Raw genomic sequence first — 27,372 nt, forward strand, 5'->3', positions numbered from 1 at the left:
CCTGCCGTGGGCAGGGAGGCCTCAGAGGTCAATCCGGGAATTCAATAGGGAGCAGGGAAGCAGTTCATTCAGTGAGGGAATTCAGGCACACCATACCACCATGGCACCAACAAGGGAAGCCATTGTCAATGCAGGAGAGGGACCGGGGGTGTGGGGAACACGTGTCACCACCCTGGTGACACCAAGCCCATTGCAGCCCCAGGACCTGGCAATCGTTAACTGCCATGGCCTCATCAGCAGTCTGCTCACGCGCTCAGGCAGCTGGGGGTGGACGCTGGGATGGTGGGCAGCCTCCACTGGGACCATATGTTCATCCTGGAGAATACATCCTCCAGATCCCCTCGTGCCCACCCCCATGCTGAATGGCCCTCCAAGTGAGATTGGGGTGCTGGGTGGCTGCACATGGGGCAGGATTTATTTGCCCACATTCCTGGGATGGTTATGGTAATGGCCAGACATCTGCGGGAACAATTCAATGTCCTGGAGGGGAGGGTGGGGGGGTGTTGCCAGGGTACTCAATGTCCTTCTTATTCAAGGACAGTTCCCTCCTTGCCGGAATGTCCCACTTTATGGGAGCAGGGTCCAGGGGATGCTCAGCTGGAGATTGCATTGCCCCTACTGCCCCTGGGGCACCTTGTCTCCCATAAACGCCTTTGTGAGGTTACAGGGCTACAATACTCCTGGGTAGATGCTTGCCAGGAGGGAAGGTTGTACCCCAACACTGACGACAGCCAAAGGGTGGCACCAGCCTTCAGTCCTCACTTGGAAAGTAACAGCTTAGAAAAGAAAAACCTTTATTCATCCATTTTCTGCAGAAGGCACTTAAATAGCTGCAAGTTCAGGAAAGGCACACATCTGCACCCGTTGGCACCAGGGCCCCAACCCTAACACAGCATCCCTCCCTTGTCCCCATGTCACCCATCCCTGAGCCTCCATCACAGACCCCAGTTCAGCTCCACAGAGGGATACTGGATGCTGCAGGGGTAGTACATGGCATTCCCCAAAGCCCCATTCCAACTGGGCTGGGGGCAGAGGGGGTCCCCTATGTTACCCTTATGACTGTGCAGCCCAAAGCCACAATGCTGACGTGATTAGTCCCAGCAGAGACGTCCTGGTCCCCATAGGATGTCACAGCTCATCCTTCCCCACCACAATGGCAGCTGGTGATTCCTTCTCTGGCTGTGGCTCCAAATCCCCCTCTTCCATGCCGAAAAGCATTTTCACCAGGTCATCTGCCTGCACACGCTCCTGTGGGCAGACACATGGTGGTAAGCATAGCCACTGTCCCACCCAAAAACCCTACACACTGCTGGGAGGGAGCTTACCCGCTCACTATGCCGAGGGTCCAGAGTGAACCAGAGGGCAATAGCGCAGCGCTGACCCTTGGTCACAGCTTTCACCCCATGGGGGTTCTCTGAGCCAGAGGAGAAGCCCACGGCACGGCCACACTGCGGCTGGACTTCCGCCTGTCAAGGGTGGGAGACCAGGAGACCCCAGTCAGGGGTGAGTTGGTTCCCCTTAACCCAAGTTCATCTTTTGCAGTGGCTCAGGGGATGTTCCTAGGGTACAGGGCCAACAGGCAGGAGCTGGATTTGGTGCTGCACATGGATCCTTGGAACTGAGCTACTCACAGTCTCAGTCTTGGCATCCAGCTCGGTGAAGTAGAAAGCGCCTCCTTCGAAGTCCCCATTGAGGTAGAGGATTGCACTAAAGGGAGCAGGGAACAAGCGGAGGTGACAGGTAACCATCACCAGAGCTCCCCAACACCATGGCAAGAGCCAGAGGCAAGAAAGCCCAGGTTTGGTGTCCTCTGACCTTGCTCCTCCTAACTCAGGTGCCACCAAATCATGTGGTACCCTTAGGTGGGGAAGCTGCAGCTGACAGCCACCACCAGTACCTGTAATCCCGGAAAGTGTAGGCTGGGGGTTCCTTCACGCACAACAGTGCCTCTGCATTGAGAATGCAGTTGTCCACATGCACCTCGTGGCTGTTGTCACTCCGGCCTTCTTGCTTCTCTAGGGTAGAACAGGACATGTCAGGACCTCTCTGTGCAAGAAGAGGGTCCATCCCCAAGTATCTTGTGCTTGCAGATGACAAGAGAGTCACGTGTTAGCCTAAAGCACTTCCACTTGCTGGAATGTGGATCTCGTGCAAGGCCATTTGGGTGGCACAAAACACTGTTGATTTGTCCCATGGCATTTCCATGGCCCTCCAGGCACAACCTCTCTCAGCACCCATGCCAAAATGCCTCAGTGATGAAATCCTGTATGGCATGAAACCATCTGCCCTGTTAGAGGCAACCAGCAGAGCTGCTGCTCATCTTCCCAAACTGGGCTTAGGGACAAGCTTCCTACACCCTCCTGGGAAGAGGAGTGGGTTAGGGAACAGCAAGGAGGTCTCCAAAGAAAGGCCCAGGACTACACCACTCCAGTTGTTAGAGGAGATCCAGACAGGACAAGACTTGTTCCTCTAGGCCACACTCACCATCAATGGCTGTGCGACACACTAGATGGGAGTAGGAGAAATGGAGTGGGACCTCCAGGCGGAAGTAGGACTCAATCATGTGCCGCACCTTCTCTGTCACATTGTAGTACAAGTAGGCACTGTGCAGGGGTACCCTGCCCTCCTGGCCCAGCTGTGGAGGACAGACAGGACAGGGACTCAGCCCCATATACGCATGGGCAACCATCTCCCCCAAAACTACCCTCCCTTGTCCCCACCACCTGTTTCTCCACACAGCCACCCCAACCTTGAGGGCCTTGAGGACAGTGACGCCATAGAAGGTCTCGCTGGGAGTGTGAGGAGAGGTCTTCCCCCGATAGCCATCTCCAGCCAAGGCAGCCGCCTGCAAAACCCGATTGGTGTTACTGGTCTGATGTCTGAGCTGCAGCATGGGACCCCTTGGCATCCTCTACCCATCTCTGCCTGCTCTACCCATTCCTGCACTCACGTTAGTGAGTCTTTGCAGCTCTCGGCACTCCTCAGCAGAAAGAACTCCATCCACCACGACACGCTGGGAGCCATTCAGGGCCTTGGAGTTCATGGTGACACTGGCTCCTTTGTACACCAAAGGGCCACCTGTGGCACAAATGGGATTGGTGGACGTAGGGAGACATGCCACCAACTCTGGTGTGGCTGGGGGAAGCTGTGGTCCCTCTACCTACTCCTGCTGCCACCCATGTGTGGAGGGACTGTGAGCTGGCAGCAGGGGTCACAAAGGTCCCCATCCCACCTCCCCTCCTGGCCTTCTCCACCTTCTCGGATGAACTTGCTCATGTCGGCAGACTCTTTGGCCTTCTCCTCCACAAGTGTCTCAATCTCCTTCATGAGGTTGCCGATTTCCTCAGAGATGCGTGCTGCTGTCTCCCGCTCCACCCTGGGCATGCGGCAACCATCAGCACCACCACCCCACTGTCCCCAAATCAAAAATCAGGGCCACTAAGACAAGGGCAAGACAAGTTGTCTCAGTTGCTGGTAACAAAGCTGGCACCTAGACTGGAGGGAGTCACCTCAATGCGTCCCTCACTCTGAGGTGTTTGGGGTGACCTACACATGCCCATCATCCCATGGGTTGATGGGAAGTAAAGTTCTGCCCTCCAGCAGCCTCTTCCAGTCCCAACATCAAAACTTCCCTGGGCAGAAGCTCTATGCCATGTCCTTTGGCCCAAAGCCCACAGAGGAAGAAGGGTTTGTCTTGTCAGACCCCCATTGGGTAACCTTGGCAGGGGACAGCACTCACTTCTGTTTCTCTCGCAGTCTTTTTGGTATCACCTCTTCAGGTGTCCATGTGTCCTGCCGCCAGAAGCACAACATCAGGAGCTGGACAAAGATCTGGCCAGGACACAGACCCCTCATTTGCATTCCATTTGGCCACTGCATCACCCTGGTCTCACATCACCCACCGGGTCCACAAAAGGGATGCCAAAGACGTCATAGCTGAAGAAGAGCAGCTCCTTCTCCATCAGACTCTGCTGGTAATATACCTGGATCTCCTGTGGCAAGGGGCAGAGGGATGGGGTGAGGTACAGCAGGAGGATTCTGAAAAACCCTGAGTGTGGGCAGGAAGATGCAGGTTTACACCATTCCTGTGATCCTTGCTCCAGACCCACAGCCTGGTTTCCTGCTCCATCTGGCAGCTGGGAAGCAAGTGGCACTCCCCATCCTGTCTGAACTCCCCTGTGGACAAGCCTTGGGGAGATGACAGTTGAGCAGAGGCACATGTGTGTCCCTTCTGCAGGAAGCTCTTTAGGAGCTGTTTCCCTTCCCCTACTCCAACTGGTGTGGGGCAGAGACTTCCATCATGCCTATCACATCCCAGGCAGGACCTGGCCATCCAAATTTGGCTATTTTGAAGCCAAATCCTCTGCTTTTTAAGCAATTTCACTTCAGTTGTGGAAAAGTGCAACAGAGTTGGCCTCAGATCCTCCTAAAAAGATTGTCCACCTGCTTCTCACAGCCCCTTCCCTCAGGAATGGGTCCATGTGTGCCAGTCAATCAGCTTCGCTTGGCCTAAGACATTTTGCCAGTGATGTTTTTCAGCTTTTCGACTACTTTCCAGCTTGTCTGACCTTAAATCCACCCATTCCTGTCCACCTTCAGTAGCTGGCACGGAGGACACCCTACAGCTTCTGCAAAGGTCCCCAGTGAGGAGAGAAGGTGTCCCTCACTGAGCAATCGTCCTGATTGCTCACCTCTCGCGGTTGGATGGGTCTGGCCAGGTTTTCCCCCAGGACGGCGGTGTAATAGGCCAAATTTTGGTTCATCACCTCGTCATGTGGGAAGAAGAGCAAATAGGTTTTCGCGCATTCAATGGCTTTTTCATAATTCCCATCTGCAATGAGAAATGGGGCTGTTAATGGCATGTCCAAGGACACTGGAGGCAGAACAAAGACAGATATGGAGGAGAGATGAAGTTCTAAACAGTGTCACGAGTAGGGCAGATCCCCTGGAGCAAGGATAACTGCTGCCACAAAGGCAAAATTCAGACTATGTGGTGCTCTCCTATCTCCAGAAACTATCACAACAGAAACCAGATGTACTTGGACAGCTTGGGTATTTTTCTCACTTGGAAAGCGTTACAAAGCCTATTTAGAGGTAGCCAGACCCAACCTGCAGTTTCCAGCCACTGAAGCATCCTACTCCACTTTCATGTGGTCTTTCACAGAATCAGTCTGTGAAGGGACCACAGTGGGTCATCTGGTCCAACCTCTCTGCTTGAGCAGGATCCTCCGAGAGCATACAGCACGGGACTATCTCCAGATTGCCTGGAATATCCCCAGTGAGAGAGATGTGACAACCTCTCTGGACAATCTTTTCAGTGCTCAGTTGCTGCATACGTCCTGATATCCAGGTGGAACTTCCTAGCCATGAGTTTCTGCCTCTTGTCCTATTGCCCAGCACCACAGAGCAGAGCCTGACTCCATCCTCCAGCACTACCCTGAAAATACTGACAAACATTGAAGAGGTCCCCTCACAGCTGTCTCTTCTTGAGGATTTCCATCCTCTTGGACTTCATATTTTTTCTCCTCCTTTTGAAGAAATTCACACAGTAACATTTTATACTTTTCTAAAGAAGCAAATAAAAAATGAAATCAAATCAGGTGTATTTTCCTGGGTTGTAACTCTTCTACGGTGGGAGTGTGCTGCTGTGATTTGAGGCAAGAGGTGGACAGCTGGCAAGGAGGAAAAAAAAAAAAAGCCTCTCTTGGCTGTTGTTTCACTTGAAAAGTGAAGCTGCCCAGTAATAAAGCAACGTGGAGAGTGACTGCAGCCAAGCACAGAGAGATCCAAGCTCCTGGAGAATGTTTCAGGCGGGAGGAACATGCCTGTATGAACCTCATGAAGTACAACACCTAGTGGAAGGCTCTCCATCAGTATCAGTGAAGATGGGGGGATGGATGGGATTAGAGCACCCCGTGGAGAAGGATATGGAGATAATAGCAGATAAAATTGCACAGAACCCATCCGTGTGCACTAGCAGCTCAGAAACCCCCCCCAGGAAGCATGGGCAACAGGTGAGGAAGGGATTCTGCCTCTCTTCTCCACTCTGGTGACATGCCACTTGCAGTGCTTTATCCAGCTCTGGGTTCCCCAGCATAAGGATATGGACTCATTACAGTGGGTCCAGAGGAGGCCACAAAAAGGGGCAGAGGAATGGAGCCCCTCTGTGAAGAAAGGCTGAGAGCATTTGGCTTGTTAAACCTGGACATGAGAAGGCTCCTGAGAGATCTTGATGGCCTTCCCATACCAAGAGGGGCCACAAGAGAGATGAAGGCAACTTTTAATAGTTTATAAGGTTTATAGTGACAGGACAAGGGAAATTGTCTTAAACTGAAGAAGGGCAGCATTAGGTTGGCCATAAGGAAGGAATTTTCTCTGATGAGAGTGGTGAGGCCCTGCCACAGACTGCCCGGTGTTAAAGACCAGGTTGGATGGAGCTCTGGGAGATCTGAGGGACCAGTGCTAGATGTCCCTTCATCTTCGGTCGGACTGATGAGATTATTTTTGAAGGTCCTTTCCCCACCCAAACCACTCTGAGGATCCATGATTTCAGGCAGAATACCCAGTGCTGACAACCACAGAGGATGAGGTGAGGAGCTGCTTACTGTTGTAGTAGGCAAACTGCAGGTAGTTGAAGTGCGAGGGCAGGAAATCCTCCAGAGGCTTCTCCTGGCCAGGCTGTGAGGCCAGCTCTGTGACGCAGCCCTGCTTGCAGCTTAGCACTTGCATGGAGTGATCTGGCAGAGAAAAACACCATGTCACTGCTTACAGTCACCCATGGGCTGATGGGCAGGACACTGAGGGGTATCCAATCTCCTGCTCATACTGGGGTTGTTGCAAGCTTTTTCATAGTGGAAAACCCTCAGGGATGGGGGTTGTCCACCTCTGAGTTGATCAGTGTGGGGTTGTGGTGCTCTCTCAGGACAGAATAGCCATCCTCAGCCTCCCATCACATCCTGGTGACCCCCTCCGGTTCTCTCTTCTGTCTTTCCATGTTCCTCTGGAATTTGGAGAATTCCTGGGCGTCAGCCATAGTGCTAAGTGCAGGTAAACACTTACTGCCACTTACTGGCCACACTTTCCCTAGTGAAAGCTAGGATGGGGTTTCCACTCTTCAGGGATCCCCTACCCCCACCCCAGGTCTATGTGGACCAAACCCCGAAGAATTGTACCCTTGTGACAGGACACAGAAGGCATGGCTCCCACCTGTAATGGCCTGGAAAAGGTCTGCATTGTACTCAAGGTAGTTGTAGCCCTCGTAGTCATACGGTCCCTCGCAGAGAGCGCGGCACTCAGTGTCTGCCACAAAATACTCCTCCAGCGCCTTCTCCAGGTGCAGGATGGCAGCAGCTGGCTGCTCCTCCGTGTAAAACCGGATGCCCAGCTGAAACTCCCTCTGCGGAAGGATGAGAAATGATGAGGGGATCTCAATGCTTCACTCCCCATGATGGATCACAATGCTACAATGGCATCTCATGAGCTCTCTGAGCCAGCAACTGTGGTGTGATTGCCCTGGGTTGCACAGTGGACAGGGGCTTTGGGAGGGGAGGGTCTTACCAGGTGGGGTTTGGCCTCCAGGTCAGTGAAGTCATCCTCGTGGACTCCCACCATGGCCTGGTAGTACTCCAGGTTCTGCCTCATCTCCTGGTGCCCGGGGTTGGCCACGAAGAAGGTGTGAGCGGCCGCCGCTGCCTGTGCCGGCCGGTTCATCTGGGTGGGACGGGGGTGAGACAGCGCGGATCCCACGCGGCGCGGAGGGGACACCCACCCCCGGGGCATCCCGGCAGCCGGGACGGAGGGCGGTGACAGGGGCGGCTCCGGCGAGCTCCGACGTGGCACTGCTCGGGGGGGGGAGCGCGACGGCGGAGGGGCAAGGCCGGGACTGCCGGCCGGCAACCCCATTCCGCCGGGGCAGACACCGAACCCTCCCGGCCTCCCGGGACCGGGATCGCCACCGGCCGGTTCACCCGGTCCCACCCATCCATCCTCCCGCCTGATTCCAGGATCCTCCGCGCATCTCGCCCGTCCCAAAACCCGTCGTAGCGGGACACCCCTTCCCTTCCCCTTTTCCTTCCCCGCCGCTGGTGCCGTACCTTGAAATAGGCGACTTGAAGGTAGTTGTAGGGGCTGCGCCGGCCGAACTCCCGGTCCAGCTCCTCGCCCAGGCGGTACCGGGAGGGCGCAGCGGGCCCGCAGCCCCGCAGGCAGGCGGCGCGGCGAAGCAGCCCCCGAAAGAACCACAAGTCCCGGAGCACCGAGTCGGTTTGGGACTCGGTCTCCTCCGCCGGCCCCGCTGTGGCGTTGGCGCAGCGCAGGCGGCACCGCACCAGGCGGGAGCGCACGGCGGCCCGCGCCCGCAGCGCCCTCTCCATCTGCAGCACTACGGTGGGCCAGTCCCCCCGCGCGTACGCCTCGGCACCGGCGGCGAACAGCGCGTCAGGGGACTGGGCGGGCAACGGCGGGTCGCCCGGTGCTAGGGTCGGGACCGGTTCCGGTGGCGTGGCCGCCCGCGCCAGCAGCACCATCAGCAACGCCGGCAGCAGCAACAGCAGAAGAGGCAGCGGCGACAGCGCCATGTCCGAACGCCGGCCGAACCGCAGCACCACCCACCCCGGGCACCGGCGCGATACTAGCTCCGCCCCCTCCGCCCCGCCCGCCGGCCAATCAGAGACAGCAGAGCCTCGCCATGGCCGCACCCCTCACTGTGCGTGCTGACGCCTCAGCGGAAGCCTCTCCCCCGGCGGAAGCGGTGGGTCGTGGCTGCCGATGGCGGAGGGCGGCACGGAGCCTGGGGACGAGGGCCCCTGCCCCGGCCCCAGGCTGGCCCTGGTCGAGGGCAGCGCCGGCCGCGCCGGCCGCGTCGGGGAGCCCGGGGACCTAGTGGCCCTGGCCCAGCAGGTGCAGCAGGTGAGGGCCGGGTCCCAGCGGCGGGGCTGCGGGGGCAGGGCTGGGCTCGCTGTCCACTGCCTCCCGGACGTCTCCGGGGCCTTCTCAGGCGGCGGCGGCCGCCTTGGTGCCTCCCAGCGCGTCCCGCTGCTCTTCGGTGGGCCTGGCGGCCTCCTGGTGTGTCCTGTGCTGTTTCCCACCATTTCCCACTGTCTCCTCCTAGTATGTTGCAGTGTCCTGCCAGTATCTTTCCGAGTTCCCACGTTGTTGGTGTTTCCAGAACCTCCCATTACACTTCAGTACTTCCCACTGTGCCTTGCTGCCCCACAGTGACTCTTAGACCATCCCACTGAAGTCCCATCCCAGTATGCCCTGCTGCCTCCCAGTGTGTCCCACTATATATAGTTCACAGCATCATGTACAGATGCCTCCCACTACCATCCTCCTAGTCCATCCTAGCACCCCTGATATGTCCTATGACTCCTTCAGGGATTCCTAGTCCATCCTGCCTCTCAGTCCACCCCAGTTTTTCCTGATATGTCCTACTGGTCCTCCCAGTGCGCTCCAGTATGTTATAATGTAACCCCAGTGCCTCAGAGTACATCCTACTGATCTCCCATGATGTTCCCCAGAGCTTCTCAGTTCATCTACATGCTCAGTGTATGTCCTACTGCCTCCTCCCAGTGTGTCGCACTACCTCCCAGTCCAACCCACTGCCTCCCAGTATGTCCTGCTGCTCCCTCTCACTGCCCCTCAGCCTATCCAGACAGCTCTTGGTCCTTGCTCCTGCCTGGGGGTGCCAGGACAGCTCCTGTGCCCCCCAGCTGTTGATGCCTTGAGCTTGACCATAGCTGGCTCAGCACAGTCCAAAGGGCTGTGGTTCATCCTGTTCTGACTAGCCCTGATTTTCTCTCCCAGGCCAATGACTTTGTCCGAGCAAATGCCTGCAGCAAACTGACAGTCATCGTTGAGCAGATCCGGCACCTGCAGGAGCAGGCGCGGAGGGTGAGTAAGGATGGGCAGAAGGCTCATTGCCTTGCCTTGAGAGATGAGCATCTGCTGCCGCTGCTGAGCATTTGGGGAGAGCTGTGGCCTACGTGTGAGTTGGGGCCAGGAGCTGAGCAGAGAAGATTTAGTGGAAAAATAAGGAGGTTTATTGTCCAGTGTCAAGGGGGATGGGGGAGGGTTGATTTTTGTGCTTTCCCTGCGTCCTCAGCAAACCAGGAAGAACTTTGTGAATAAAGTAGGGGAGCAAGGATGGCTGGTCCAAAATAGCTTGCAGGTATCAGGACAGAGAGAGATGACTCTGGTTTTGGGACAGGTGACTTGTGTGTGCACTGTGCTCTTGGAAGGATCTGATGATGATGTGGCCCTAGCTGGATCTGAGGCCCTGGCATAAAGCAGTGCGCTTCAATGGGTTCCTCTGTGAGCGACTAGCGCTTTTGAGGCCTGGAGCTATGATAGCTGACAATAGAGGCAAAGGATGGGTCTTTGTTTTTTGAGCCTCAAAGGGAATCCAGGGACAAAACCAAACTTGGCCTGAGGGCACAAGGTTTTATAGGGTGAAAAAGGGGTGGATCTCAGAGTCAAGGTCCAATGGGAACAGGTGAAAATGGTGCAGAGGAGGGGCAGCCAACCAGGGGAACCAATAGGGTAACAGAGGTAGAACACAGCCTTAAACTGGGACCAGTGGGGATCGGGAGAAGGGAGAGCATTTTAGGAAATATGGTGAAGAGGGAGCTGAACTGGGGTGGAACAACTGTATGAACCAATGGAACTTAAGACATTAACATGTGCCTGCAAAAGCCTATGGAAGTGAGGCACTTCTTGCCCTAATCTAGGAGGGGTGTTTGTCCTTGCCTGCTTCTGCATCCCCAAGCTTAAAGGGTGATAGCCCTAGTGGTTGGCTCTCAGGCCTCCATACTGGGAAAGATGAGTTCTCTACCTAATGATAAGCTTGGTTTTCATGTTTATTCTGTTTCATTGGCTGGAGTGGGTGGTCCCAGGAGTACACAGCAGGGCTTGGCTGTGTTCATCAGTCCAGCCTTCCAATCTTACGAGGAAAATCAGGAGCCAGAGTGGGGAAGGATCTGCCAGTTATTGCAACTGACCCACTGCCATTGAGGCCATTACATCATGTAATCATTAACTGGTGGAGCTGGAGCAGTCAGGTGGTGGAACTGGGAAGTTGAATTCTCCTTTGTTTGCTGCCCCTTCCCTTTCGGGGTACAGCAGGAAGGCCTGTCTTAAGTTGCAAATGCAAGTTGTGGCTGGGGGTGTGTATTTGATTACCATCTGTTAGAGGTGGGGCAGTTATCTCCTGTTAATTGGGTCACCTGTTAAAACCAGGTGGGGCAGTTTTCTTTATCTCTTCCATGACCCATCCTCCCTCTAGGGAGATATCTTTTGTCAATGGGCCATTGAGTGTCACTGCATGAGTGATAAAATTACATCATCCCACTGGGAGAAGCTCTGTCCAGGGGGAGGAGCCAAGCATTCCTACCTGAATATAATCTGACATTTGGAAGACCACAGTCAGCCTTTTCCCATGGATTCCCAGAGAATCAGCCTTGTTTTCCACTGGATTCCCAGTGGAAGACCAGGCCCATCTACACCACCACTGTACCTTCAGAGGAAAACTACATCCTTCTACAGGATCACTGCTCCAACAGAACCACAGCTGGAACTGCAGGAGGGCTGCAGCCATTATTTAATCAGACTGCTACCAACAGCCTGACCAACAGGGTGTCAGATCATATTTCTGACTCTGTCAGTGTTGTTTTGTATTACTGCATTTTTATTTTTATTCTTTTCCTAATAAAGAACTGTTATTCCTACTCCTGTATCTTTACCAGAGAGCCCCCTTAATTTCAAAATTATAATAATTTGGAGGGAGGAGGTTTACATTTTCCATTTCAAGAGAGGCTCCTGCCTTTCTTAGCAGATTCCTGTATTTTCAAACCAAGACAAGCCCCCAGTCCAGCAGCTGTGTGTGGAGATGAGGAATAAGCCCAGCATGTGGTGGTGTCAAGTGCATAGGTGAATCTGGGGTGAGATGCAGAGGTATCTCCACCTCTGTGGAGAGGTTTTCTTAAGTCCTACTGACAGGGAAGAATTGGAAAAAACTTTATCTCTTTGGAAAGCATCTCCTTCCTGTATGCCAGGGAGATCAAGGTCTCGTGACCCATAGGTCAAGTGATGTGCCTTGTGCTATGGCTGAGAGGCAGTAGCATGTTGTCATGTTATTTCAAGTGTAAAGATGTTAAGTTTTGTATATTCTAGGTCTTGGATGAAGCTAACAGGGATGCTGATCTGAACCACGTGGCCTGCAACCTTGTGAAGAAGCCAGGAAATGTTTACTACATGTACAGGCGGGAGAGCGGGCAGCGGTATTTCTCCATCCTGTCTCCTAAGGTGGGTGGTTACAGGCCATGAAGAAGCAGGGAGGGGAAAAAAGTAATGTTTCTGGTGCTTGGGAACATATGGAGCTCAGGCAAAAGCACCAGCTTGATGGGGACATTTGTTTGTCCCTACTCAGGTTTGGTGTTTGCCCTTGCTCTTGGTTAGTCTGCTGGGGCCAGAGCCATTTTATGGAGTTCTCTGGCTCTTGATGGAGAATGGCAAGAAGCCCTTTGGGTCATGGACCTGAATTTTGTCTTTTGGTACCTGCAGTTCTTTGTCTGAAAGTAAAGAACTGACAACGTGCCCTGAGCCTTCCCTGGCTTCAGGTACTTCAGCCCAGGAACTGAGTTTGTCTGCAGCTGAAGGGATGGTCTTGGAGATCTCCTCCTTCCAGACTACCTATTTTCTTACATGCAGGGTGAAGGCTTCAGGGCAGGTCAGGGAGATCTTGTGTCCACAAGCCTTCCGCTGTCAGCAGTGCTGGAGCTCCACCTGATCTTGGACTTGGGATAGCTGAACCTATTTTTAGGTTAGGAAATGGTATGGTCATGTAGCTGGGACTGCTTCAAAGGTAGTAGGGCTGAGGGACAGCACAGTCCACCTCCAAGGGAAACTGAACACTGATGGAAACTCTCTTTTCTCCACCAGGAATGGGGTACCACTCCCCATGAATTTCTTGGTGCCTATAAGCTCCAGCATGACATGTCCTGGACTCCGTTTGAGGATATAGAGAGACGAGATGCTGAAATAACTGTCCTGGAGAAGCTGCTGAGCCAGCCGGCAGCACTGCCCCTGTGCATGGAGCCCAACTTCCAGGGCCTGACCAAGTCACACAAGTGACCACACAGGACCCCCTGAACAGAGTCCCTGAGTGAGTGGACACAGTGCCTGTATGCTGCCAAAGGCAGGGTGGAAAGAGACCAAGAAACAAAAATGCAGATTGCTTTTGTGCTTTAAAGAGACTAATTCTGCATTCAGTCTTACTGGATTTTCTAGTAATTGACTAATTTACTTCATTGACCTATGCCAAGCTGTAGCAAGAGGCAGGTGATACCAGGAGGTGTGAGTTCCAAGAGTGCTTGGAGCAAAAAGCAGAAATGCTTGGGACAGATGTGCTAATACTATAAAATAATATCTCCTATCTGTCTGGCTCTGGTGTACCTTCCTGTCAATGCATCAGGTAATGATTTCAGGGCTGGATTTTCCCCCTTATTAAAATGCACATGTTTAGAGAGCTCTGTGGTCTGGGAAGAGTGGTCAAAAGCCAGTGCAAAGGGTCTGCTGTGATGATTCTTCTGGTCTCTGTCCTAGCTGGTCTGAATCCCTGAGCTGGGAACATGAAGCTTTTCTCTGGAAAGAGCATCCTCAAAAGTGCCATGCAGGCTTCAGGTGTTCTCCAGATGATGTGTGTTTCACATCCTCATGCATTTCCCCTTGGATTTGAGTGCATGAGCTGCTAGGTAGAGGCAGGATACCGGATGACTTTATGCCAGAGCAGTGGGGAGAGTAAAATAAATCAACCGTGATCTCACATGTACCACCAAGACAGGCCCTGTGTTCTTCCTACATGGTAAAAATACCTTTAGTTTTGCCAGGAAGACTTAGTGGTATGTGGAGCTGGTAGGATACCTCCAGCATGTTTTTTCCACCTAGGAAAACTAGTGAGAAGTAAAGATCAGAGCTGCTGAGGAGATATCCTCCCTCTGCCCAGCCACACAGGACTTCTTCAGGAACTTCCCTGCTTTTCTGTGAGGAGCCAAAGCTGGAATTTATTGACAGAGAGGATGTCCGGGTTGGATCCTGGTAGGTAACATTAGATCTGGTCAGATTCTCCCATGACTTGCTCACTTTTTTGACATGACAAGATGATCTTATATGCTACTCCAGGCATTGCATATACACAATCGCCTTGCCATCTCCATGGACAACATGAGAGTGTTTGGGACCACTTGTAGGAGCTGAATTCTGACCCTGGGGTCTGGGCCAGCTATGGATGGAGTTGGTGCTTCTTGGTGGAGCCTGACTGTGAGGGCATCTGCAAAAACGAGACCCTTGGGGACCAGCACTGTCACTGTGTTTTGCCATTGCTGGAGTTTATTCCCCCTTTGCAGGACACAGCCTTACCTCAAGTCTCTAGCATCCCTCTGTCCTCACCCCCATGCACTGAGAGTTGCCTTGGGAAATGCTCAAGGCTGCTGGCAGTGACAGTTCCTCATGGGAAGAGCTGTCTCCTGCTGGTGTTACAGAAGATGGGAAGGTTTGGGGCAGCTCCCTAGCCCAGGATTTTTTTTTGTTACAGATTTTCTTCTAGCTCTGTCCAGTGCAGTAGCTCACCTACATCCCAAGCATGGCTGAGCCTCTGTTTGGCAGAAACCTGTTCCTTGGATTCAATATGGGACATTTTTCTCAATATCTTTCCTCACTTTGAGCACAAGGGCATATTAACGGCAATTTGTTAGTAGTAGTAGTAGTGTTAGACCAGGCTATAATTAATTCCTTTACAAGTTACAGGTGCCAAATTTGACAGGGTTTTTCTCTGCTTGTTTTACCGCTTTGAGTCTGATTTTACTGCATGCTATTATATCTTAACTTGGAAGGGAGAAAGTTAATTACTGCATGGACTTTGAGTGGTGCTAATTACAGCAACACCAGATCTTCATGTGCATTGATTTATGCTTCTCTGGGAAGTGAGGATTCCTGCCCTGGTTTTATCTGTTTCCATCACTAATATCTGTACCGTGGCATGCACAAGAGGATTGAGGGATGTCATGTGTGTCCAGCAGACACCCCTGGCCCTCCATACCCCACAAGTCACCAGTGTTCTGCAGTTCCTCTAGGTACTGTCAAGTCTTTCTCTTGGACTTGCCCCCAAAAAGCAAAACCACTATGGCTTTGTAAGAAAAGACAAAGGAGGCCTCAAGAGACAGGACATGGAGGTGATGAGCTCATAGTCATGCTCGGTGTTCTTGGCACTGTGGGAAGTGGGGAATGAGGCTGGTGCAGGGAGTGGTTGATGGAAAGGGGGAACCATTCCCTCAATATTGCTTCTGCACTGTTGGGGTGTAATTAAAGCCAAAGAACTGAGGCATCATCAGAAATACTGGAAGGTACTCTAGAGCCAAAGCAACACATAATCTGGAACACAGACAAGGATTAAGCTGGTTGAGGTGGAGCCTTCGGTGATGCTTGCGGTGAGGATGAGTTTCTGGAGGAATGATGAGATGGTGTCCTGTGGGAGACTCCAGGGTCTCTCCAGGTTCTTGATCTCATCCACTTGGCTCAGCCTCTACCCAGCTGGTGCCTTTGTGCTTGACAGGACAGGGATTTAATTGAAAATCATCTGGAAGAGACAGTGAGACACTGATATCCATTCATGATTTCATCTTGAAAATTCTTTTGAAAATGTTCCTCTTCCTTTGCTCTTTTGTGAGTTCTCAGGGCAGCAGTGAGCATATTCGGAAGGCAGTGGCTCTTTCCAAAATCCCCAGGGATGTCAAATATTTGCAGAAGGCACAGATATGCTTCTGACACCATTACATTGGGCAGAGTGGGTTTTGTTCTGTCCTTGGCCATGCAGATGAACCAGGGCTCATTTAAGAGGTCCAACACAAAGATGCTCTGAGGGTTTGACCCATTCCAGGTGCTCTCCAGAGCCAGTGTTTGGTGACTTGAAGCTTCTGGCACTAGTACTTGCAGGTCTTTCCAGCTTTTAAAATTTGAATTACTCTGGAGTTTTCTGTTTCAGGCCAGATTTTCGCTTTGCTTCTCAAAGTAGTCGTGCCTGGAGATTTTCTTTCTTGTCTCTTGTTACTGAACGTTGGGATTTTTAGGGGGATTTAACTTGCCATGAGTGCCCACTGCTCTGGGGTGTAATCTCCCAGCCACCAGAAGTGTCCCAACAGGAGGAACTGTGGATCTTTGGCCCTTTTTATGTTAGCTTCCGGTCCAGGGAGAAAAGACAAAAAAACCCAAAAAACCACGAAAAAACCCCAAAAACAACAACAAAAAACGCCCAAACCAAACAAACCTAGAGGGAGTTTGGGCGCTGCCCAGGCGAGCCCGCACATCGGGCAGGCCGGGCCCGCGCACGCCCCCTGCCGGCCCGTGCAGCGCGCTGCGAGCGGCGGCGCATGGCCGGCAGGGGGCGCCGTAGTGGCACGCCCCTCACCAGCACGCTGCGCGGTGACGTCAGTCGGCTGCCCCTGTGCCTGCGCCGAAGAGACCCCGCAGTGAGCTGCCAACGCCCGGCGGAGCGTCCGAGGTGAGAGTGGGGGGGCGGGGGAGGGGGGCGGAGACGGGACCGGGACCCCCAGCCGGGCACCGGGACCTCCAGCCGGGCACCGGGACCTCCGGGACCACCGACTGGTCCTGGTGTTCGCGCGGCACCCACTAATGGACCGTGGCCTTCACCTCGGCCGGGGCGCTCGCTGTGCGGGAGCCGCCCTGTCGGGCCCGCTGTGCGTGCGGGGCCTCCCCGGCAGCCGCCTGCCTGGAGGGAAGGGGGGCCTCCTCCCGGCGGGTCCCGGTGGCTGCTGGCGGGCGCTTGCCTTTGTGGGCCTGATCTGCTGAGACGGTGGGCATGGCCGCCGCTTCTCCTGCCCACCCTTCCCCCCCTTCCGGGCGGCGGACGGACTGGACCCTCGGAGGGGCGCAGGAAGCGTTCCCGCGGCCATGGCGGGGCCCGCCCGCACTCCCTTGGCCCTGCCCGTCCCAGCCCCGCCCTGCCCGTCCCGGCCTCAGCCGCGGCCCTCCGCACTCGGTGCGGCTCGGCTGCGCCCGGAGCTGTGGGAGAATCCTCGAGGGGCTGCGGGCACAGGAGCCCTGAACCGCAGCGGGGTGCGGGCATGGCGAGGAGTTGAGCTCCAGCTATGTGCCCTGCATAGACAGCGCTCAGTCGAGAAGTCGCAGACTCTTCTGGGCATCTGCCTCACGAGCTGTAGTGCTTTGGGTTACCCAGAACTGTCCCACAGCTCTCGTTACACCGTGATACCGCTGGCTGTAGCTGGGGCAGGAGCTAGCACTGCTTCGAAGGTTGGTGTTGACAGGTGTTTTTCATTCTCCTTGGAAATCTCATAAAAATGTATATACTGCAGCAGCATAACGCCTGTGTTTTAAAGGTCTGTTTTAGTGATCTAGATTTCAGTTGTGTATCTGTAAGTAGGTAGAAATTGCAGCTGGTGACAGCAGTAGGAGACGGTCACAGAGCCAGGTAGCTGTGGACAGCTAGCATTGGAAACCTGTGCTTAACAAAGAATGGTCAGGATTTCTGGTGTCCTTTCTGTGTGGATGCTGTGGCCAGGGCAGCCAGAGATCCTGTCTTGACAACAAGCAGCATGAGGAAGACAAGCTCTGGCGAAGAGGCCATGTTGGATGGCAACTGGGTGATCAGAAGTGGCTTGCTTGCTTGGTCTGGCCATCTGTGATTGTCTTTGTCTGTGCTTCTCTCCCGGGGAAGGAGGTGTGGGCTGTTAAAAGTATTGAGTTGCAGTGCCCCAAACACTTTTTTTTTTTTTTTTTTTTTTTGGAGGGGGCATTTAAAACCTGGATCAAGCTCTTTGTATTGCTGATTGGGATAACTCAGTAAAGCATTACAGCTTCTCTTTTTCAGTAAGCAAATTATATTCAGCTGGCTGAATGTGAGGAAGCTGTATATGAAGAAGCTGTTGTAAATTTCCCTTCTGTTGTAAACTTCTCCTTTGTAAACTCTTGTTGTCAGTGTAAGGTTCTGAGGAAGATAATATAGGCAAGTGTATATTTGAGTCAGGTCTTAGACATGCATGTAAGGTTTGAATGAGTATATTGCTGACTCTGAAAATGGTTTGGTGTTTAAACTGTTCTCATTTATGCTTCAGTAACAAAAAAAAAAAGGATTTTTAAGTCTTGGCAAGGAATAAAAAATTGCTGTGGTGCAAGATGAAACATGTTTTCACTTTGGTAACATATCCTAGGCAGAAATTTTAATCACTAGATTTGCATACTTTGAACTTGGTTATTCATGACCTGCAACTGATGCTCTGAATTCATTAAGTGCTCTGCTTTAGGGTTGTTTGTTTGCCTAAAACTGATGGCCGGGCTCGGAAGTTCATGATGTTTTTACTGTTTAAATAGAAAAGCTCTGGAAGCTCTAGAGTGTGAAGTACCTATAACTGAAACTGTAGTTCTGCTAAAAGCCAACAGTAAACATAAATGGAGCCCCTGTGCAACTGCCAGGGATTTCTCTTATACGTGCGCTGTGAGCTTTCCTTGCTGTAAACCGTGTGTCAGGCTGATGGAAAGTGCAGCTTGAAGCTGGCCACTAAACTTGATGTAAAGTTTCTTTTTGATTAAAATGCAGCTGTAGTACTAAAATAATTTTCTAAGTCTTATGAGCATAGATAGCTGGACCTTACAATTAAAACTTTTTAAGCAACTCTCTTGTTACCATGGGGGGTTGGTGTAGCTGGGTTCCAGCTCTGCTGTTAGCTCCAGAAGACTTGGACAATAAATGAACATGCTGCACTGCAGGTGAGGTTTGTGTAAGATGTTGCAGGTGAAATGTGTATAATCTGCTTGATGCCCATGTGAATGCTCATAGCTTTTGAAAGTTGTCTGTGGGCTTGTGTGTTTTATCCTGCTCATTCTTCTGCCTGCCCTTTGTGGTCAGGTGAGCTCTCCTGCTGTCATTTGGCTCCATCATGAATTTATGATATGAGTTTCTGGAGCAAGAGACAGTTAGGAGGAATTGTAGGGGGTGTAGTTATCCTTGCCCTTTAGGAAAATATTATTTGCTGACAAAAGAATGACATCTTTTTAGTTTTAGAAGATGGAAGTTCTGTCAAATCAAATGGAAGTGAAATTGGTTTCTGGTGCTTCAGGTAGCAATAGGCTCTCTTTAACCATTTAGTCTTCTTCCTTGGCTCCTTTCACTCCCTTACATTAAATGTAGGTGAAAGCACCCTACATTCAGTAGTTAATATATGACAAATAAAACAACTTATTGACCAGATAAGCTTTTATGCAAAGTTTTAAAAGAAATTTAAAGTATCTTTACATTTCTGCAGCCTGTCACCATTTAATTATCTGGCTTCCCCCAGACCCTACACTTCACAATTTATTATGGTTTTACAATATACAAGCTAAGTGTATATCCTTCAGGAAGGACTACCATTAGGAGTGGTAGGTAAAGAAATCCCTTTCTCCGGAGTTCCTGCAAGGGCTGAAGCTTGCCACAAAAGTTCTCCCTCCCTGAGGTGTCTGGCCAGCCCAGCATAGTAGTCAGCTTCCTCTTGCAGCCCAAGGTGTGTATGTCAATACCTGAGGTGAGTGACATGAATGGCATTAAGGCAGGTAATTCCCAGCTTCTGGTGGGGGATCCTTTAGGTTGTTTTCCGGTGTATGAACTGGATTTGATTACCTGGCCCTGGGTGTGCAGAAAACTGCAAACAGTGAGAAGCAGAGTTTGTGTAATTAATCTTTGTAATCTCCCCTTGGAGTTTCAGAGAATGACTCTGACCTAGAGAGTTGTAAAACTTCATAATACTATTTTCCGCAGAGTGGTGTTGAGAGTGTTGATTTTTCTTCTAAACAAGTGATATTTTATAAAGAGAAAACAAAGAATTTGTTTTCAAAAGCTTTTGAAAGCTGTTATTCTGTTTGAAGCTCTTGTGCTGTCAGTTCACCCCATTACTTTAGAGTGTTGTGAACATAATTCCTACCAGGAGAGTTGGTCCATGCACCATTTTTTGTCTCATGAAAAACCAATATAGGAGCTTTTTAAATTAAGTAAATGGGGGCTTCGTTGGGGCCTTTTTCTGGAGAGGGTGTGTAGGTACTTCCAGCTACATTTTTGCCAAGTTGTCCATGCCTATGATCAGATTGTGTGGGATCAGCATGTGTTTTCCAGCATAGACCAAATGCTGGTGGGTGAAGGTTTTCACCAAGCTGAGGTGGTGTTAGAGCAAGCCTTAGGCTGCTGTGGATTGGGACCAGTAGAGACCCTGGGGGAGCTGCAGAGGATTGCTGTGGCATGAGGCTGCCAGAACTGTCTTGCTTTGGAACAAGCTGGTTTGAATTGCTCAGCTCTTCTCAAGTTGAAGGATGCTGTGCTGTGTTTCTGGCCAATGATGAGTGTTCTGTTTGGGCAAATAATGACAAAAATGCTCCTGCAGCTTTGTATGCAAGTCAGGAAGGCCTCTGCCACTCCATGAGCTGGATGACTGCGCACCAGAGAGCGGCTGGAGTACAGCTGAGCGCAGAGAGGCTTGTGTGGTGCCTGGATCAGACTGCATCAGTGTGTTTGAGCAGTTACCTTGAGTTCAGTGGTACTTCAGGGTTTAGTGCATGTGAAGTGTTGCTGAGTCTCCCATGTCCTGGAGTGCTGTTACTTTTTCGTGAGCCTTTTGTGCATCTGGCAATGGCTGAATAACTGCCAGTTGCCCAGCAGGCTCTTGGTCCTGAGGAGGGGGCTGCTAAGGCTCATGTTGGGCTGGGCAAAGTGGGATGGTTCCAGCTGCTCTGATTCCTTCTGTTGGTTAGGTGAATGAAGGGCAGCTCCCCTGCTGCTGTCATGGTGTTAGTGAGCCTTCCAGCTACTTTCTTTTAACAGTGATCCAGGATAGCTCAGTATCTGAAAAAAGTTGCTTTTGCAGTGTTTTTTAACCAAGCTTTATCTTTGGAGTCTTCAAACAGCATGTTGGTACACAGCCTGAGCTATTCTTCCTGAACAGAGTGCATCTTCCCAGGAACTTTCCGTTGGTGTGGATGGAGGACCTGCAGTTTCCTGTTCCCTGAGCATAATAGGAGTAAGCAGGATCGGCTGCAGCGTGCAAGACAGGGTGTTTCTCATGAAGGAAAAACATGCCTCAAAATAGAGGAGCTTCTGCCAATGTCTTTTCTACCTCTGTTGAATATAACTGGCCATGGAAAAGTGGGGAGACCCATCAGGGCCACACGGGCCTTGGTTGGATGCTGTGTCCATATAAGAGTGTAGGTGCAGCTTGTATTTTTAAATATTATCAATAAGCAACTAAGTTAGTGAAAACAGGGCTTTTTAAGTGGTAGTAAAATACTGAACAGGATTTTGTTGCATGGTTGAGGAATACAGCCTCCTGTAGAATATGAAAGTGAAGAGTAATAAGATAAGATTAAAATAGCTTTGGCAGAGAAGTACTTAATGTAACCCCACACACTTCCCAGTGCTTTATCAGGGGCAGGTTTTTCCAGTGGTGATGCTACTTTTGACAGTGTAACCTTAACCAGAGTGATAATGGGAAAGTTGTCACTTTTTTCTGTGGAGTTTCTGTTCAGGTAAAGGTGTTTGGTTGGAGCCTTGAAGTGGGATAGTGGGATACCTGTGGTAAAGGAGGTGCAGGCACAGCTGCACTGCAGTGTAACTGGTGTGGCAGCAGAGCCTGCTGAGTCAGCTTTCTGGTTTTGAATTTAGGGCTAAAATGGGATAACATGTTTTTCGTCTTTTTTTTTTTTGAAGTTGCAAAACTTGGAATGTGTGTTATGGTGCTGCTAGTAGTGCTGCTGGTATGGTGCTGCTGCTTTGGGTTCAGGCTATTCAAAATCCCCTGCCCAACTGTCTTCACTTCCTGTCTTGTGCATGTATGTACCAGGTGGTTGTGAGGAGTCTTTAGGAAGATGTGCAAAGTAGCTCTCAAATCTTACAGAATTAGAAAAAGAAAATTGCATTAAGTATTGAAAGTATCAGTTGACCTCAAACAGTGGGATCCCTTCCAGCTCAGCATATTCTATTCTGTTCTATGATAGCTCTGTGATAGTTGCATTTTGAGAAGAGATCTCTTACTGCTGCTTTGGCAATTCATAGTAATTTGTCCAGAAATGGGACTTCAAACCTGCAGAGGTGCTGGGTATACAGGCTCTGTTGAGTGGCAGATTAAGGGATGCTTGAGGGCCTCAGACACATGCTTTATCTCCCAACAGGGATTCCCATGATGATAGCAGACTTTGTGGGTTTCAAGAACAACAGGAACCTGTGAGATAAATCAAGGCTGTCATGATATTGATCCAGCTCTATTGATGATGGTGGTCCTGTGGCTCTTCCCACTGCTTGTTTTTGTGCGCCTACCCACAAATTTCTCATGCTCACATCCAACACTAGCTTGAGACTGTTGATGTGAGCAGGCATGTGGGATGGAGGCCAGCAGTATGCTCTGCTACTGTTGGTCTCTTCAACCTCAGATAAAAACCCACCCACTGCAGATCCAGGTCTTTACCTGAATTCTTGTGTTTATCTTGACAAAGCTTCTGGTGCAACTGAATTTTGTGGCTCTGTCTCCTAATTAGACACACTTATAAAGTAAACAGCAGCACTGGTTTTTGGAGACAGAATTTGTACTCTGCAATGAGACTTGTACTATTTAAAGGATTGTGTCTGATCTGTTAGTGACAGTTAACCCCAAATCAGTGCTTAAAGTACGATAGCCTTTTCAAGATCCTGAACTGATGGAGTACAAGGTTGTGTCTCAAGTCCGTCCCTTGTGCTTTTGCAGGTTTTAGCTTGGACTTCATGATTTGCCTTGTTCTAGAGGAGTGGAACTCCAACTGTGCTGGTTGTAGTCCAACAGTCAGTTTAAGCCTCACCTAAGAAACTAAAGACCCAGGCTATAAGCTTGACTTGGAACCTCTGGGAACAAATGTGTTTGTGTATAGAGATTAAGTGTCTGCAGCAGCCTAAGTTGTGGTCAGGATGGTCAGGATGAGCTTGGGTACCAGGCAGTTTACAACCTAATATATTCTTTTATGTGTCATTTACCACCTTACTAGTATAGAAGTGGCAGATGTATTCTGTTCTGGGGTGAGATCTTCATGAAGAAGATGATTCCTAGCAAGCTGGAAGGTGGGCTTTGGGCTGGAGGATTTTCATTGTGTCTGTAGATGGTTGCTGCACATGTGCAGATGAAAATTCTGGCCATGGTGATACTACTCTTAAAACCAGTTTTGCTTTCTGTGCCAGTTTGTCCTTCTGTAGTTAACTCTTAATCGGAGAGTGGCTTCTGTTTGTGTTTTGCATCATAGGTTTGTGATTGTACCGAGAGGTCCAAGGTCTTCTCCCTTTGTGATTGGCAGCTGAGCTCATGTGGTCCCTTCGTTAGTTACTTGGGATCTCTGCAGAGAAACAGTGTGTTGTATGTGGTGACCTTTGTCATGTAGTGTTTGTAATATAGACATAGAGTACCTCCTCCATGTAATGCTGGTAGGGATCTCTTGTGAGGCAAATCAGGTTGCTGGGGTTGTAGCAGCCAAGTACCTCTCCGTGGTGCCCCTGTGACTGGAGAGATTTGTCACTTTGAAAAGCAAAAATGTTAGTTTGGAGTAGGGCTAGAAGAGGTGGCTGAGGGTAAGGATCTTGAAATGGATTGGATTAATTTGGGAAGCAATTATCAAGTACAAAAGAGGAGTTTATTTAGAACTGTGTGATTTTATAGGATATGAAATGAATCTACTGTGGAAGGGCAAAAGTAGTTACCAGAACTCATGAATAAAATCCTGTGAATATTATTCCTGTCAGTGTGAACTCCTGAGTGCTTTGAGTTGGATGAATAAACTGTTAACTGTAAAATTACATTGGATGGGAAAAAAAATATCTTAGTTTTTGGAAATGGCTGCTTGTTTTCTTGGAATGAGGAGCAGGTGCCCAAACAGGATCTGGAAACTGTGATGGACTGGTTAAGATTCAACTCTTATGCTAATGGTGTATCCCAGAGAACCAGCAAATTGGTTCTTGGTTGGCAGTACCTTGCAGTGAGCCACGGGAGCTGATCCTTGTGATGAAATGGCAGCAGTTTCAGTGCTGCCTGATAGAGGAAGTGATGGTGCTGCCGAGGCAGGAAGCGAATTCAGGACATGCAGACAGATCTGACTGCACAGTTTCCTTTGGCTGAGAGAATGTGCACATTTTAACCTGAAAACAAACTTCAGTAGCTTAAAAGTTAGAGAAATTTTAACAAGCTTGAAGGCTTGTAATTTCTCCTTCAGATTACACATGAAGCAAGAGTGAAGGTGAGATTGTGCTGATTTTTAACTCTGGGTGTAGTAGGGAACACTGATTGTGTACAAAACCCCACAAAATTTCACTTTAATTCTCCAGTTAATAGTGCACGTGGGTACTTGAACAGATTGGAGCTACTCTTAAGTTACAGAAAGTCTGTGAATGCCAAGTGCTCCATAGTACCGCCATATTTCATATGCTTGTCTTGTCTTTAGGATGGGAAAGTCAGACTTGCACAGGAGAGGTGCAAGTGTGTTTGGGATGGTATAGCTTGTGCTTTGACAGTGGGAACCCACTAGAGGTACCATGGATTTCTTCAGTCTCTTGTGATCGGTCAGTGTCTTGGTGCTTGAACAGGCCTGTGTGACCAAACTGCATCACTCCTGGATTTCCTTTACGCCAGGAAGGATTACAGAGCTCTGGAATGTCCTGCTGGAGACTTCAGTTCCTCGTCTGTTGTATTACTCACATCTCTGTTAACACTTCTGGAATTAATCCTAAATGCAGGTCAGCTGTCTTCCACAAAAGTGTAATTGAGCTTTAAAGCAAAATTTTCTAAAATGGGCCTATGAATTTGACAGAGTTTACACAGCTGTGTAATCCACAGTTTCCAGATGCCAGATCCCAGTTCTCTAGGACAGCATTGAGTTCTCTGAAATCCTGCTGTTGTGATCACATGCTGAGCAGGTTAAAATCCAGCAAATACTGCAAGTATCATTAGTTAACATGTACTTTACTGAATTGCTGAAGGCTTTGGTTACACTACAGAGAGGCTTGAGGGATCAAATCAGTGCAACGTTCCTTTTTTTTTTTTTTTTTTTAAATTTTTATTTATGTTTTTAAGAAGTCTTCAGAACTCCTTGAACAGAACTAAGTCATATTGACCTGCATTGCATTCCCAGTCTTTATCAGCTCTCCTGTCTGGGCTTGGCCAGATGGTGCACAATTACATGGCTCAAAATCCACTTGCCCTCAGGCTGGGATGACTTCAGTGGTTTCCAGTCTCTTTCAATTCCTTCAGATATTTAAAACTGGTTGGAGTGGTCTCTGTGCTGGGTGTTGTACATACAGACTCCTTTTAGTAGGTGGTGACTTCTGAGGGGAAACAAGACCAAAGCAAGCCTCTGTAACTTCTTTGTTTCTGTTTCCCTTGTCTTTGCTATTTCCCTTGTCGTTGCACTCTGGGGATGAGTTATTCTGTGGTTAATCTCAAATTGGATTAAATTACTTTTAAACCACAAGTCAATGATGTAGGTATCCTTAAAGCTATTCCTATGGAAGAGGAGGTCTCAGAATAGTGAATCTAAGCTCCTTAGAAATTAGCTTGTTTTCAGCTGTGATCTGTGGACTTCTTACAAGTGCAAAACATTAGCTCATCCAACTAATCTAGAAGGTCTACTAATGCAAGGAAAATAACTTATTCTACAACTCAACTTTGCCACTGCTAAGATTTTGGAGGCCTGTGCTGAACACTCTAAATCTTTTTAAAACTTACACCATCTTCAGTATTTAAACATAAAGTTATACATCCATAAAAAAAATGGGGGGAATCTCTTTAACCTAAGAGATTTTTGAACGAAATTGAAATTGAAATTGAAAGAAACAATTTTTGTTTCTTTTAATGTGTAATTTTGAAGTGTCTAATTGTGGTGGGGGCAATCAGAATTGAACAACTTGTGTGAGAGCAGTGGTACTTGCTTGTTTCACAGAGAATTTCCAGTGATCCAGTTCAGTTGTTTTCATGGTAAATGCTGTTAGTTTTGTGTTTTAGAAAGGAGGAAAAAAACAAAAAATAAAGAAAACAACCCTGCCTGGGCTTTTCCAGACCCTTGTTGTGCTGTTCAGATTCTGCTTTAGGCTCCAGAGCAAGGCCTTGCATTATTTGCTCTCTGTTTTGTTCCCACTGCCAGAAAACTGAAAGGATCAGGTCACCTGGTAGAAAAAGGTAGTGTGTGCTGTCTCACCCAGTGCAGTGGTGTGTTGTTTGAGTCATTGATCTGCACCACACCAATGCTTCACTTCAGGATGGAATTGGAGGTGCAGAGAGAATGAATGAACAGTGCTCCTGTAGATGCTCTTGATTTGCAGTGCTGGTGTTCTCTGCAAGAGAAACTGTGTGGATAGGGCTGATAGCTCACTGTCAGAATTGGAGCTGTGGCAGGCATAATGAGATGTGTGCAGCTGGTGCTGTGTCAGCCCCAGTTTCTGACCTGAGCTCTTGCCAGAGAACAACGGCTTCTCTCTCCCATTGTCAGCGTGGGGACTTGGCTGTATCCAAGGACAGGGAAGAAGTGAAGGCTTGCAGCACACTCTGTGTCCCGAGACACTTCCTAGTACTGTGGCTTGCTTGATGCTCTCTGGAGTAATACGCTTTAAAGAGTAATACTAAACCCATGTGTTTTTTCTTTTCACAAAGGTGTATGGGAGTTTTTTTGGTAATATACAAAATCTGGGTTTATGGAGAGTCATGGATTGGTCTGTTGCAGTGAGCACAGGGAATCCTTCAGAGCCAGGATTTTATCTCTAGTGTGCTTTCTGGGCTCTGGACAGGTGGTCTAAAGCAGATGTGTAACCCACAAATTACAGGTAGAACAGGAAGGGAGGATTACAGCATGGAGGAGTTCTGGTCTGCCAAGGGGAGAGCTGCATGGAAAGAGTGCTTCTCTAGAGGTTTGACTGTAAATGCTATTACGTGGAAGGGATGTTCCTCCACTTGTGCCAGCCCTGAGGTGAGCAAGGACAGCTGGAGCAGAGGTTCCAGGGATTGGCTGGGCAGTGTAGCAAATTCGAGTGGAAATTGGAAAACCATATGAGAAGTGGCTGGGAAACCCAGTCTGGAGATTTGCTTTGTACTTCATTTAGCAACTCTGAGAGGAATTCTTGGAAGCAGCAGCTTACCTGAGCAGCACCAGAGCTGAATGCTTTGGGCTTTGCCCAAACTGAAAGGTAGATGGTAGAATTGTGTTGCCTATGTGAGTGGGGCATACTAGTGACTGTGGCTTGGATTAGCTGGAATGCACTTGGGTTCATTTGCTCTGCCTGAATTTTGGCATGTTTTCCTTTTGAAATCACCTTAATGAGTGGCCACA

General features: G+C 49.9%; 3 protein-coding genes across 7 annotated transcripts in view; 2 read left to right on the forward strand and 1 right to left on the reverse strand.

Annotated features, from left to right (window-relative positions):
- Nucleotides 1–981: 981 nt before the first annotated feature.
- Nucleotides 982–8,644, reverse strand: P3H1 (prolyl 3-hydroxylase 1). 4 transcript variants are annotated; one of them, XM_068171648.1, is made up of 15 exons: nucleotides 8,094–8,639; nucleotides 7,558–7,710; nucleotides 7,207–7,396; nucleotides 6,606–6,737; nucleotides 4,692–4,831; nucleotides 3,903–3,992; nucleotides 3,740–3,792; nucleotides 3,255–3,376; nucleotides 2,951–3,078; nucleotides 2,750–2,845; nucleotides 2,485–2,635; nucleotides 1,898–2,015; nucleotides 1,632–1,707; nucleotides 1,326–1,466; nucleotides 982–1,248 (listed from the first exon to the last, which is right to left on the reverse strand). In XM_068171648.1, exons 1-15 carry the CDS (start codon nucleotides 8,574–8,576, stop codon nucleotides 1,129–1,131), a joined length of 2,193 nt encoding a protein of 730 aa, XP_068027749.1. In that variant the 5' UTR covers nucleotides 8,577–8,639; the 3' UTR covers nucleotides 982–1,128. The 4 variants fall into 4 exon arrangements, with proteins under 4 accessions (XP_068027749.1, XP_068027750.1, XP_068027751.1 ...); XM_068171649.1 differs by lacking the exon at nucleotides 3,903–3,992 and having other exon boundaries at nucleotides 8,094–8,641; XM_068171650.1 differs by lacking the exons at nucleotides 1,326–1,466; nucleotides 1,632–1,707 and having other exon boundaries at nucleotides 8,094–8,640.
- Nucleotides 8,645–8,692: 48 nt separating this feature from the next.
- Nucleotides 8,693–13,832, forward strand: C23H1orf50 (chromosome 23 C1orf50 homolog). Its single transcript, XM_068171652.1, has 4 exons — nucleotides 8,693–8,907; nucleotides 9,805–9,891; nucleotides 12,169–12,300; nucleotides 12,937–13,832. Exons 1-4 carry the CDS (start codon nucleotides 8,767–8,769, stop codon nucleotides 13,126–13,128), a joined length of 552 nt encoding a protein of 183 aa, XP_068027753.1. The 5' UTR covers nucleotides 8,693–8,766; the 3' UTR covers nucleotides 13,129–13,832.
- Nucleotides 13,833–16,441: 2,609 nt separating this feature from the next.
- Nucleotides 16,442–27,372, forward strand: part of CDC42 (cell division cycle 42) — a 28,140-nt gene continuing 17,209 nt past the window's right edge. For both annotated transcript variants that reach the window (XR_010993545.1, XM_068171861.1), the window contains exon 1: nucleotides 16,442–16,549. The gene's annotated coding sequence lies outside the window, so the exon portion shown is untranslated. The remainder of the gene's footprint in view (nucleotides 16,550–27,372) is intronic.

The sequence above is a fragment of the Anomalospiza imberbis genome, chromosome 23 (genome assembly GCF_031753505.1).
Source record: "Anomalospiza imberbis isolate Cuckoo-Finch-1a 21T00152 chromosome 23, ASM3175350v1, whole genome shotgun sequence".
NCBI classification, from domain to species: Eukaryota; Metazoa; Chordata; class Aves; order Passeriformes; family Viduidae; genus Anomalospiza; species Anomalospiza imberbis.